Consider the following 13,325-nt stretch of genomic DNA (forward strand, 5'->3'; position numbering starts at 1 on the left):
TTGTGCAGGTTATTTAAAAAGGAAATTGATGAAGACAAGAAAATTTTTCTTATTAGCTTTCGTATCTCGTGTTATGGCACACATCTTGATCGGCTGGGTTCCCACTAGATCTTGTTTATCTTTGATAGAGATTGTGATTATCTAGTTGATAAGATCGGCATCACTTTATAGTTTCTCTTTGAGTTATATATTGTTTGATTGTGGAAATTGATTATTTCGATAATTAAGATTCCGATTATCTAACCAGATAAAGGAGTTTATTAGATTAAACATAAGAGTCTTTGTCGACGACTCAACATATCTTTTCTTAAATTGAATAAAGTGGTTACCAAACAGATTTGTTCCTTTACTGTTTGAAATACGATTAACAGGAGTTGGGTACATAAAGACTTTACTTGGTAAAACAACTTGAAAGAGTGATTTCTGTTTGAAATACGATTAACAGGAGTTGAGTACATAAAGACTTTACTTGGTAAAGCAACTTGCAATAGTGATATCTATCTTGAGATTCATGTGCGTCACTAAAAGGTTGAAGACGCAGAGATATTAGGGGTAGTATACTTGGTCTCAACTATACGAAGTTGGTTTTTGTTCTTTATATAGCGACTTAATTCTGAGAGTATTCAAAACTGGACTAGGTCCTGGGATTTTTCTGCATTTGCGGTTTTCTCGTTAACAAAATCTTGTTGTGTCATTTACTTTACTTCCGCATTACAATTGTCTTACTATAATTAAGTAAATTACACTTGTACGTTAATCCTGATCACTTGACTTTAATCCTATAGTCAATCGGTCTTGTACCGTAACTATTGTCAAGTGAATATGAAGTTGTCATATTGTCCCGACTTTTTCCATGGACGATCACACTTGGTATCGCACTTATAAGTTGAATCGAAAAAATTGTGGTGTATTTGGGTACCCTCGTCTTTTCAGTTTAGACTTCACCGCTCGGTAGAAACTAGACCTCGCATGGCTAAGTGGAAAATTTGCCACTTTGTCATGCCCATAATAGGTGCAATGCAAAAGTGGCAAACTCATGGCTTTGCCATGCCCATAGAAACCTGTCTAATATAAGTACTTTCCAAATTGGCCATTTACTCATGACTCAAAGAATCTTATTCGTTCCACATTTGCACTGCTTGGAAATAATGATCACAAGTAAGTTTTAATTTATATGTCTGTAGTTGTAGAAAGTAATACATAATACATCTAACATTCAAGTTGAAGTAATTGCAAGATAAGTAAGTAAAGAAACACATAAAAACACAAGATGTATGTGGTTCGGCATGATTACGTCCTATGTCCACGGGGTGAAAGGATGAATGTTAATACTTCCCAAAGGTTTTAAGGATGAAAGCTCTAAACAATACTTAGTCTCTCTCCTTACTCACACTTACAACAACCTTTTTTTTTCTCAACACAAGGGTTGTGTATTTATAAGATGGGATATACATATAACAAGATTACAGTTTTGGTCCTATCGAGTCTTATTATATCAACAAGACACATACAAGGGTCTTATTCTATCAACTTTGCAGATCCTATCAGGTGATCGCTGATGTCTTCTCCCGATGCTCAATACCCGACTCTATATTCACCCGAAGAGTATACCTTTCGATATATCATCGCCCGATACAAAATGTCTCGTCTGATGTAAATTCGTTACCCGATCTGATCCTGTTGTCCTTCTGACTTCGGGTCCACCATGAATTGACTCTTCTACTCCCCACGCGTGCTTTGTCATTAACATTTAATGCCACATCTCCTGATACACGCCACACTGTTGGATCCAGCCCATGCTTCACACATGTTCGCTTCTCATGTGATGTGGTAGATTTCTCTTTTATTGTGTCGAGGCCGAGGAGTTGATTCTATGCTTCTCCCCGATCAATCTTTGGGTACATTCAATCTTGAGATGATGCCACCTCCATCCGCAGATAATTAGCTATTACAATGTCAATGCTCCTTGAAGTATGTCCTTATCATTAACGCCCACCTTCAATATTGTATTGGAGATTAAGCTTTAAAAACTGCAAATCAAGTTCTCAGAGAATGGCAAGACATTGAAGAAAAATTCTGGAAGACAAAAAGCAGAGATCAATTCATCAAATTGGGGAATAAGAGTACAAGTTATTTCCATAAAACTACAAAATGCAGATTAAGAAGAAACAAGATAGATTCTATACAAGACAGTACTGAAAATTCAATTGAGGATTACCAAGAAATAAAACAATGTTTCACCAACCATTTTTCTAAGATGGCTACTGCTAAATCTCCTGACATGAACCCTGAAATCATTAACCTCATCCCTACAATTGTCACCAATATTGATAACAACATTCTCAACAGAATTCCTGAAAATCATGAAGTCAAAGTTATTCTTTTTAGCATGGCCAAAGATAAAGCTCCAGGTCCAGATGGTTTTTCACCAAACTTCTTCCAAGCCAACTGGGATATTGTAGGAGAAGACTTAGTTAAAATGGTACAACATTTCTTCAAGTCTGGGCATCTTCTCAAAGAAATGAATTCCACTTTTATATCCCTGATACCAAAAATTGAAAACCCAACTTGCCCCGACCACTTCAAACCCACTAGTCTCTGCAACACCACCTACAAAATAATATCCAAACTTCTAGCTCAAAGAATGAAACCCCTTCTCAACAAAATCATATCTCCCTACCAGTCTGCCTTTATACCTGGAAGACAAATTGTTGATAATATAGATATAGCCCATGAAATTATTCACTACATGAGAACAAGAAGTGGTCTCAAAGGCAATAAAGGAACCATGGGGATCAAGATTGATATGGCTAAATCTTTTGATAGAGTGGATTGAAATTTTTTTCATACCATTATGACTAAAATTGGCTTTGACTCTGAATGGTGTAACAAAATTATGCAGTGCATCTCCACTACTTCTTCAGTTGTCCCGATAAATGGTTCCCCTGATAAATTCTTTAATCCCTCTAGAGGTCTCAGACAAGGGGATCCTCTATACCCATACTTATTTCTTTTCTTCATGGAAGCTTTGTCCAGAACTTTATCTCATGCTGAAGACTTGGGCATCATCTCTGGAGTAAAAATCTGCAAGAATGCTCCATCTATAAACCATCTTCTTTTTGTTGATGACTGTATGGTATTCTGCAAAGCAAATCCTACTGAAGCCCAAAACCTCAAGGACATCCTCAACATCTTTGGAGATACTTCTGGTCAACTCATCAACTTCAGCAAATCTGGTATCTTCTTCAGCAAGGACACTGACCCAGCACTAATGCTTCATATCTGCAATCTGCTAGGAGTTCAAGCTCTCCCACTAAATGACAAATGTTTAAGCTCTCCTCTATTTACTCACAGAAGCAAAATCCAATCTTTCAAACCAGGAGTGGATAAGATGAAGAGAAATCTGTCAAGTTGGAAGAATTCCCCTCTAAATCCAGCTGGAAGAGAAGTTATAATAAAATATGTCACCTCCACAGCCAGCATTTATCAAATGAACTGCTTCAGAATACCTAAGCAAACTTGTCAAGATATGAACAACTTACAAAGAGATTTCTTTTGGGGAAAAAATCTGGAACACCCCACTGGGTTCTACCCAAAAGTTTGGACAGCTATATGCAAACCAAAGGATCTTGGTGGATTAGGGTTCATGAATATGGAACTCTTCAATAGTGCCATGATAACAAAAATAGGATGGAGGCTGGAAAAGGATAAGGACCCTCTCTGGTACAAATTGATGGATGTCAAATACTTATTTGGGAGAAATGTTCTAAACATGAATACCAAAGCCAAAGATGGAGACTCATGGATTTGTAAAGGGGTTCTTGAAGGAATTCAGAATATACAACACCACTGTATCTGGAGAATAGGCAATGGTAACAAAATCAAAATCTGGGAGGACCTTTGGATACCTGACTCAACTGACAACCTCACAAAGCCTGCACACTGCCCCACTGATATACGGCTGCTTGCTCATTTAATGACAGATCAAAAGGAATGGAATTTTCAACTCATTCAACAAATTTTCAGTCCTGGTACTGCTCAAATCATTAGTGACCTTGTTATCCACTCCAGAGAAGAAGACAACATGCACTGGAAACTCAACAACACATGAAAATTCTCTGTTAAAGCTTTGTACAAAGCCAAAATAGAGAACCTGTATAAAAATGATCATACAACAAGAAACTGGGGAGCTATATGGAACTTGGAAGTGGCACCAACCATTAAAATCTTTATCTGGAAATGCGCTCATGAAATCCTCCCAAATAATGCTAAAACTGCAAGCATTCTCCACTATATTGATCCCATATGCAAAATATGCAATAGTGGGGAGGAGACAATGACACATATGTTCCTCAACTGCCCTGCTGCCACTGAGGTTTGGAATCACATGTTAGGTGGAAATCATGGCCTTTTTGATCACCAAACTCCTTTCATGGATTGGTTCAATAGTTGGTTTCAAAATGCTAGCTGCAGTGACAATACCTGCACTTATGCAACCACTTGCTGGTTCATATGGAAGGATAGATGTGATCTAGTTTTCCAAAACTCTACTCCAAATGCTAAGAATACAATTCTCAGTATACAACAACATCTATGTGATCATAACAGAATCCACACTTTGCCCTACCATGCTCTGAATAGTACTCAGGGGCATACTTATGATACTGATCCCCATAGAACAACAACAGGAAATTATGTCGGGATCCCTCCTCAAAAGCAGACTTTTGGTTTCTTAATCAAAATCTGCACTATTCAGGATCCTAACACTTATTAGTTCTTCTCAGCACTAACTATCACTGATTTTGCAGGAAACTATGTTGATAGCAGAGGACACACAGGTCAATGGGGAGCAGGAGGAGCAGACTTAGCGTTTGAGTGGGCAGAGAAAAAGCAGCACATGAACATTGAAATACAAGCTGAAACCAATGAAATTGTAGAACACTTCAATGCTCTCTATCTCAAAGCTATAAAGGGAAGATTCAGCAGGAACTATCATAAGGAAAAACAAACATTGAGTGAAGCAACAGTCTTAAATGTAAAACTTGTATCTTTTGTTTTAATGGGTCTTAAACTTCTTCATAGAACCCAAAATCTCCAAGCTCTAAACTTGGCTATTACTTGTAAGAATTTTAGCAGTGGATCTGATGTTTTTCAAAAGAATGACACCACTAGCATTGCTATCGATTTATTATCTTAGGCTCTCCCTTAAAAAATAAAAATAAAAAAATATTGTATTGGATAATTATTACCTAGATTTCAGTTCTTACAATTGACTCTGCACTTGTACTTGGAATCTGCCAAGTGGAATGCAAAGTTCGTTTACTTATGGCTTTAATTATGTTCAGCATTGGGGCAGTTTTGCTCCCGGGTAACTTGAGCTACAATTGGTCTATTTTAGTAAGTTTTATGTCTAGTCAAGGCTATCATTAAAACCTCCCTCCTCGAGATCAGATACCTAGACGTGCATATAATTAGTGGTGGAACTAGTTTACTGCCACTATACCATTTTACGGATTGTACTAGCTAGGAACCTAGGACCACGTATAATATTTTATTTTTCTGATAAACTACGTATAATATATTCCACAAGTGATGAATACAGTAATTGCTTAAAATATTGTGTTAAAATGAGATATCATCTCGGGAGATAAAATGGGACCAAAGTATGAGTCAAAATCTAGACTGCAAATTGTACACAATCTAAATTTTAGATTTAGAAATAGTGTACTCATTGATGGATTACTAATTAATAACACGTTAGACTGGTATTTTAGTCTACCTTGTTTTTGGTGTATATAATACCTACCTGCATGAGGTTGAGCACAAGCCGTTGCAGTATGGAAGCTACTCAAATAGAATGCAGAAAGAAGGAAGCAGCGGCAAAAGTTGCCAGTGATAATACTAGTACCAGCCGGAGAAACACCTCCATGATCGCTAATGAAATGAGAAGATTGTTTCTCTATTATTTCAATATACCCAAGGCGTGCTACTTGGTTGAAAGTGAGTAGATGGTTAAATTCTTTCCAGGTCGGAACTGATAGCTAGGTATCCGTGTATGGTTAGATGGATCGCTACTTTTATAGTAACATAGTTAGTCTTGCAATTGTTATTATTCTCGCTAAACTAACCACGTCTTTGTTTTTGGTTTGGGATACATATGTCATGGAATGCAGGTGTTATCTTCGGCCTTGCTCTAGTTGAATATGGTGTGTTGTTTTTGTTGATGACATATCTCACCGGTGTATTCAAGTACTCACCCGTACGTGCAGCAGCGACGGTGAACATATTTGCCTTCATCAGTGGGATACTAGCCATATTTGCAGAGTTATGTAAATTAAGGGTTGGATGTTACCTCATGGTGCAGGTCAACTGTATATCCTACATTCTGGTAAATGATCGAATATTTTCCTTTCCTTGACCGTACGTTAAAGTTATCACAAAATTTCTATTTCTATTAAGGGTGCACAGGAACTGAACCGAAAACCCGGCCCGGCCCGGAACCGGTGGAACTGTACCCATTTTTGTACCGAATCGAGGAAAGGGTACAAGTACCGGTCCAAAAGATAGGAACAGAGGCTAAGGAGATACAGGTACACGATCTTATATAGGTCCCGTACCGTCCCGGACTGAATGTACCGAAAAAATTTATCCGCTATATTTAGGAGTAGTAAACTGATAATAGCCATTGGATTTAGGGGTGGTAGGTATATATAGAACATAAGGCTAGGGTTTCTCTTTTTGTTTTTTCCCGTCTTCTCTCTGAGAAGGAAATTTTTGCTTAGTTAGAAGGGAGCCCCGCAGAGAGCAGCAAGCAAACATTTATTTCCTGCCTGCTTTCTAATTAGTTCAATTGCTGCTCATTCTAAAGGGAAAAAAAAAAGCAAGAAAGAAAAGAAGAGTACCCGAATCAACTATACTGAAAAGCTAGCAGCCCGGCACCAACCATGTCCAATATGAAAGTACGTATAATTTCTTATACTGAATGAGTAATCTTATATATCTCTTGAAGGTGAAAATCACACATAATTATATAAATTTGCAGAAGAAAGCAGTAATGAAGGTGGGCATGAAGACTCCAGAGGACAAGATAGATATCATGAAGGTTGTTGCTAAGCTCAAGGGTATGTGCTCTGTACTTCGACGCCTGCTACCTGAGTACCTGTAACAACATTTAGTTCTTGCTTTATGTTTCTTTTTCTTTTCCAATTGATTCATATTTACAAGTATATGAATGCAGGAGTTGAACATGTAACCTTGGACGGTGAGAGACAAAAACCAACGGTGATCGGAGAGGTGAATCCTTGTCTGATTGCGAAGAAGGTTGGTAAGTCTGGGAAGGGGAAGTCAGTTGACCTTCTTGAAGTTAAGACTGGAAGGAGCATTCAAGAGCATTCATTGATAAAAACAAGTTTTTAACGACAAATTTTTGCTCAGGTTTTGAACAGGATTTTTTTTGTCTGGAACCGAGACAAGTACCAGAACCGTACCTGGTACCTCACGTGTACCGAATGATACCGGAACCGAAATACAGAATACAGGTACCGGTCCAAAATTTTGGAACCGAGATTAGGGAAGTACATGTACTCGGCCTCGGCAAAAACCGACCGAACCGTATCGTGTGCACCCTTAATTTCTACGGAGAACATGTGGTAAATATTTCTTTAATTTCTTGCTCAGATGCAACTTATTAAATCATGTAAGTTCATTTTTCAACAGGCATTAGTGGTTCTTCTTAAGAATTTTACACCCAAGTCAATCAAAACCTTGCATGGATCATTATTTCTACTAGCAGTAGGCCATGGTGTCTTTCTGTCGACATGTATCGAAGAATTCTTGAAATCCCAAATGAAGCAAGCCAGGCGAGTGTCTAACCAAGATGATGAAAAGAGAGACGATGTTCGTTCTACGATTTCTATGATGAGAGCCAAGATTGTAGCAGGACCGTTTCTGAGAAAATTTTGCCCTGAAGCGAATTTTTTTGTTATGCCCCTAATTTTTTTTTTTGTTTGCACTACTCTAATAATAAAAGATAATTATTTTGTTATCTTAACATCTAAAAAAATACTTATAAAGTTTGTGAATTTTTTTTATTTAGACGCAGACTCTATGCGAATACAGACCCCCTAATGCAAATCATCGTAAATTAATCAATAAGAAAATTACAATTAAGATTATATCAAAATTTCCAAAACTTCAAAGCTCTAACTCTTTTTGGAATTAGATAGAAAGGGAAATGAAAAGGAATTATTCAGATAGTTTAATCAATTAGTGAAAGATTCAATACAATTGGTAAAAGGAAAAAAAAAAAAAAAAGAACTATGTGTCAACGGGAGGAAAATATTTATCAGAAAATCCCAAGACGTTTTATTCAATTGAACATTTGCCCTTTATATATTAATGTAGTTTCAAGAATAATTCCCTATATAATTATTTTCTTAAGAAATACCCCCAACACAAAACCAGGCATCTGATGCCCCTGGGCCTTGCTGCACTAGACTGGGCCTTTCTCTGATTCCCCTTTGGGGCCGGCCCTGATTGTAGGTTTTGGTTTGTCTACTTGGTTACTATATGACAAAAAATGGAAAGAGCAGTTTAAGATAAGTATCTATATCCTTTCCTGCACAACATTTTGTTTGTTCGCTTGGAAAATTATATCAATCATGTCCTCTACTACTTTTAGTTTGTTACAATCCCCGGAGGATGAGGACGATCATTCCGAACACACTCCAAAAGCAGGAAACATCGAAACATCATTGCACCGTAATCATCACAGTGGAATAACGAGAACTAGTCTTAGAAGCGCGGCTCCAATATGCTTCGCATTCCTCATGTATGGTATAGTTTACTCAACAGGAGAAACTTTCTTTCAAGACCTAGCAGGATCCGCAGACACATCTAGTATGGGCAATGCAAATGTGTACATTATGATGTTACAGAGTATTACAAAAACTTCAAGATTCGTTATCGATCATCTGGTTTATCGCGTTTTGTCTAGAAGATCAAGAACAGGAACACTTGCAACATTGATTAGAATGGGGCTTGGTATGTTCTTTTCAATTTGTACTTGTACAATTGCTCAGTACACAGAGGTTGCAAGATTGACTGCTGTCGAGAACAAAACGAATATTGGAGTTCCCTTATTCATTCCTCAGTTTATTGCACTAGGTTTCGTTACTGGGTTAGCAGGGGAAGGCCTTAAAGTTTTCTTCCAAAACGAATACTCAAATTGGATTAACTTTTATGCAACAACTATCACTGAAGTTTTGACTGGAATGGGAGCCCTTCTCAATACAATCTTAGTTTTAGTTCTAAGATTAGCTACCAAAAAACCAGACGGCCGTGGGACTTGGTTTGCTGAAACTCTAGATGAGAGTCGCATCGATCTCTTCTATCACACTATATCTGTAATGTGTGTACTAAATTTTATCCCTGTCTATGCTTTGACCTCAACTTGTTATTACCGAAAGATTAAGATCCGGGAGTTTTTGTTGTTGGATGGGATGTAATAATTAACCTAAGATAGTTTGCAAGTTATCTGCACTACTTTAATTAAGTTGTGTTGTGCTCCATCACTTTATGTTATGCTGTTTGGCTTCCTGCGTTGTTTAGATACTGTATGCAACTTTTGGCAATATTCGCAAATAGCATAAAACATCGCTAAAAGCACCGACTATTCCATATAAGTATTGTCGTGGCTTTTTAGTTCATCAAAGAACAAATCTTGCTCACCTATAGCCTAAAGGCATAGGTTCGTCCTTTAAAAGAAGAGAAAAAAGAGCGGCTTAAATCTGCTCACATAGATCACAACTTACATTTCATTTTTATTCGTCTGTACATTGCGTATTTGCGTGGCGTAATATAACCAGGCAAATCTAAAGCGTACAAACTGCAAAATCGAACACAAATTTAACTAAACAAGGCTCATGCTTCTGCTTCATCTTTTTCATCCACTCTAGCAGGCGAGCTTCTTATAGACCCATCTAGCATTTGCCAACATTGAAGAAACATCAAAAACCCACTTCTTAGATATGACAACTGATCTGACATCACGTGTTGGGTTTTTAATTAAGTTAAGAAGATGTTACAAATGGACAGGTATTATTTTTCTTCTCTAGTACGTAGTATCACTCGACGTTGATTTCCAGACCCTCAAATGAATGAGAGAGACCGTTTCGCTTACCAAAATTGTGGAACTCGTGTTCTATAGTTTTGGCAATATATTTTTCTTCTGAGTTTGGTTCTGGTAACGTTACGTGGAATGGTCTTTGTTTGGTAGGACTCCTCATAGATTGCTGCTTGATGTAATGATAAAGCTGTTGGTGGAACGCATGATCCATGGAGAAGCAGTTGTTCGGGTTTGAACGGAGAGATGAACCTTCTCTCCTACAGAAATGAGGGAGTGATTCCTTGTCCATTACCTATATAAATGATACCACAAAAATTAAAGTTACGTCGTTTCGTAAGCATTCTCATATTTACGTCGAAACTTCTTTTACCTTCAATAACTCTTCTTTCCCACTCCCTTGGAGCACCTGAATTTTCTTCCTCGTTCTTTCTTGCAAAAGAGGCTTCACAATCTGGTAGAAGTTGATGAATTTTTTAAGCTTAAGAACAGATGTTTCTCGTCGATGAAATTATAAACTACTGACAAAGTGAAACTCCAATTGGGAACTCCTTTTGGACTAACCTTCCAACATGATGAAAATATATATGGGGCATTTACGATGTAGTAGACATTGGTTTTCTCCGGGTAATTGAGTTCATCAACAGTAGATATTACTGTCAGTAGCTGCATCAATAGACAATCAGGTTAGAGCAAGACACTGAATTGATGATAACATAAAACAGCAAGACACTGGATCAATAACAAAACATAGAGCAACACAAGAGCAAGATATACCTTAATATGGCTGAGTGCGGAAAGCTTTAAACCAGTCATGTCCAAAACCTTCAGACAGGTCCCAATATAGCGTTCACACTTCTTTGTTGCATGAGGCTAAACCAAACACTACGATCAGAACTTGGAGTACACCGTACAGTGCTGAGAGTTTCTAAATAAGACATATATATATAGAACTTACCAGCACAACACGGTCACGATATTCATTGATTTGGATATGTGACTGGACATAATAATGGACCTAGAGAAAGAAAAATCCAGGTAAAAATATTAGGAATTTGCAACATTGTAGACATTACGTAGATAACTGCATGAATCGTAACAGAGCATTTTTAATTCTCACCAAAGCTTTGTCAAATGTGCTTTGCCCAACACCAATAGCAAAGACAGGAAGGCCCTATTAAAAACAAGACAGTTGTTTGATACATATGTTGCAGTACATATATGAAGAAGAAGAAAAAACAGATTAAAGGATACTCGGTCAACAAGAGACCGGGTAATATAGCATGGAGATGAACTACAAACTAGAAATAGATAGTTACCCCTTTTGAGTAACCTGACAATCCTAGTAGCTGGGAATCCCGCACACCTCTATACAAGTCAGTGGGAACAATTGGTTTCTGCATAAAGAAGGACAACTTTTATTGAATTGATGACAGAGTTTAACGACCATTAATAATTAAACCGCTTAAAATCACATCGATTTTCTGAATCTGGCAATTTATTTGACATGGCTAGCAGGTTAAATTAGAACCATGCACTTGACTTGACCATGTTTAAACTCACCGTTAATATCTTATCAATCTCATTTTCCACCCTCCAGGTCAAGCAATCAATTAGCTAGTACAGAACAAAGATATTAATTATATTAGTACGAGGACAGACTGAGAAGACTGAATGAAAATTGTTGCCATCTCTAGTAACAAGAGGCCAGCATCAAAAACCATTTATGAGAAATAGAATGCACCAAACCATCTTATGCGCTTTGTAGACATTCCCGTCTCTAGCCTTGAGAAACCGCACCAAACTTTCAGTTGGATATCCTTGATGCATATTCTGTACATCATAAAATATGGTTTCAGCCGAAAACCCATTCAAACACGGAAAATGAGTCTGGGCATATTTTCAACACGGCATGAACCACTAGTAGTACATCCAAAATTCTAAACGCCCAAACTAACTACTTCAAAACAGTGCACTACTCCTCTCATAGGCCAAATATTTTTGAGGGGCCACATGTCTTTCGTGCGGCGCCCACCGTTGCCCTGAAAATATATGGGGTGCCTATTATATGCTAAATCAATTTTAGGGTAGTTTGTTTGGGCGGTCTCTGAATGATTCTTAATGATGCAACACAGATCACTAATTATTGATCTAGATCAAGTGATGACTAACAACAAATAATTTTTTAACAAGGTTCACTTTAATGTGCAGAGTATATGAGAAGTTTCAACTTTCTCACTCAAGATATAAAAAAAAAGACGGTACGTGACTGAGAACCCAAAAAGTTTATGCCTACATATATAAAAGTTTATGCCTATATATATATATATAAGTAATAATCTTCAATAATGCGACCAAACTTAGAGATGAATGAACAAGATAACTATAAGGAAAAGCTTACCTGAAAACTTTTCTTTAATGGTTCTTCAACTGCAACCAAAATGAAGTAGGATTTTTAGTAATGATTTTACAAATAAAACAAAACTAACAAGCAAAAGTACTTTCGTTCTAAGAAAGATAACTAGTTCCCAACATTATTCTCGTTTTTGTAATGCCTCTGGTGCTATGCATGTAATATAATCATTTTTTCCATGTTAAAAACAACTTGTTTATTATCCGTTGTAGTATAAACCGATAGATGATAGAATCATATGCGCCAAAACACACAAGTTTTCCGTCAAAGTGCATTGCTCAGTGAAAACAACTATGCACGAGAAAATTAGCATCTAGTTAGTTGTCAATTGAACCTATAAAATACTTAGCATCAAAAGTGCAAGACAATTTAACAATGTCTGGAACCTATAAACTGACCTTCTTCCATCAAATCAAGCAACTTCTCGATAGCTTCTTGGGAAACCATTGTCATACTAAACTACTTGAGCAAGAAAATAAATAAATCAGAATATCATGCAGTTCCTCTTCTTCTTCTTCTGTGCACGAATTTGAAAGTATCTAAAGAGATGAAGAGGAGAGAAAAATATGACCTTGAAAGTTGATACTAACTTCTCTTGGATTGAGTCTGTCTGGTAACCTCTCCTTTTAACGAACAAAAAGATGAAGACAACTCCTTTTTCTCTACGTGGATGTCTTTTTGGATTCGTATATCATTGGACCATCACTTTTCAGTGGACTTTTAACTGAAGTGCATTTAAGCCGTTCCTTTTCCAATAGACTGCAGTTTTAGGGAATGATTAGGTGGGAC

The 13,325-nt window shown here is 37.2% G+C and overlaps 2 protein-coding genes and 1 long non-coding RNA gene across 3 annotated transcripts; 2 read left to right on the top strand and 1 right to left on the bottom strand.

Annotated features, from left to right (window-relative positions):
* Positions 1-6,910: 6,910 nt before the first annotated feature.
* LOC113353839 lies at positions 6,911-7,529 on the top strand. Its single transcript, XR_003361567.1, has 4 exons — positions 6,911-6,959; positions 7,043-7,121; positions 7,238-7,320; positions 7,435-7,529. It is a non-coding gene; the product is annotated as an uncharacterized LOC113353839 (long non-coding RNA).
* A 1,131-nt stretch (positions 7,530-8,660) lies between these two features.
* On the top strand, positions 8,661-9,506 carry LOC113351813 (protein NRT1/ PTR FAMILY 5.10-like). The gene has a single exon (XM_026595740.1). It carries the CDS (start codon positions 8,661-8,663, stop codon positions 9,504-9,506), a length of 846 nt encoding a protein of 281 aa, XP_026451525.1.
* Positions 9,507-9,721: 215 nt separating this feature from the next.
* Positions 9,722-13,118, bottom strand: LOC113348907 (SEC14 cytosolic factor-like). Its single transcript, XM_026592811.1, has 11 exons — positions 12,935-13,118; positions 12,525-12,553; positions 11,873-11,956; positions 11,687-11,740; positions 11,443-11,520; positions 11,244-11,297; positions 11,082-11,141; positions 10,901-10,996; positions 10,688-10,789; positions 10,497-10,577; positions 9,722-10,418 (listed from the first exon to the last, which is right to left on the bottom strand). The coding sequence occupies exons 1-11, from the start codon at positions 12,987-12,989 to the stop codon at positions 10,125-10,127; spliced, it is 987 nt and encodes a 328-aa protein (XP_026448596.1). The 5' UTR covers positions 12,990-13,118; the 3' UTR covers positions 9,722-10,124.
* Positions 13,119-13,325: the final 207 nt, after the last annotated feature.

This window comes from Papaver somniferum, chromosome 2 (assembly GCF_003573695.1).
Source record: "Papaver somniferum cultivar HN1 chromosome 2, ASM357369v1, whole genome shotgun sequence".
NCBI classification, from domain to species: domain Eukaryota; kingdom Viridiplantae; phylum Streptophyta; class Magnoliopsida; order Ranunculales; family Papaveraceae; genus Papaver; species Papaver somniferum.

Bases quoted from the DNA above. Each gene is read 5' to 3' on its own strand.
- LOC113351813 (XM_026595740.1), top strand. From the start codon at position 8,661: ATGTCCTCTACTACTTTTAGTTTGTTACAATCCCCGGAGGATGAGGAC.
- LOC113348907 (XM_026592811.1), bottom strand. From the start codon at position 12,989: ATGACAATGGTTTCCCAAGAAGCTATCGAGAAGTTGCTTGATTTGATG. The intron at 12,554-12,934 runs GTCAGTTTATAG...TTTTGGTTGCAG, and splicing joins GCTTGATTTGATGGAAGAAG to TTGAAGAACCATTAAAGAAA. The intron at 11,298-11,442 runs GTAACTATCTAT...TGTTTTTAATAG, and splicing joins TGTCAGGTTACTCAAAAGGG to GGCCTTCCTGTCTTTGCTAT.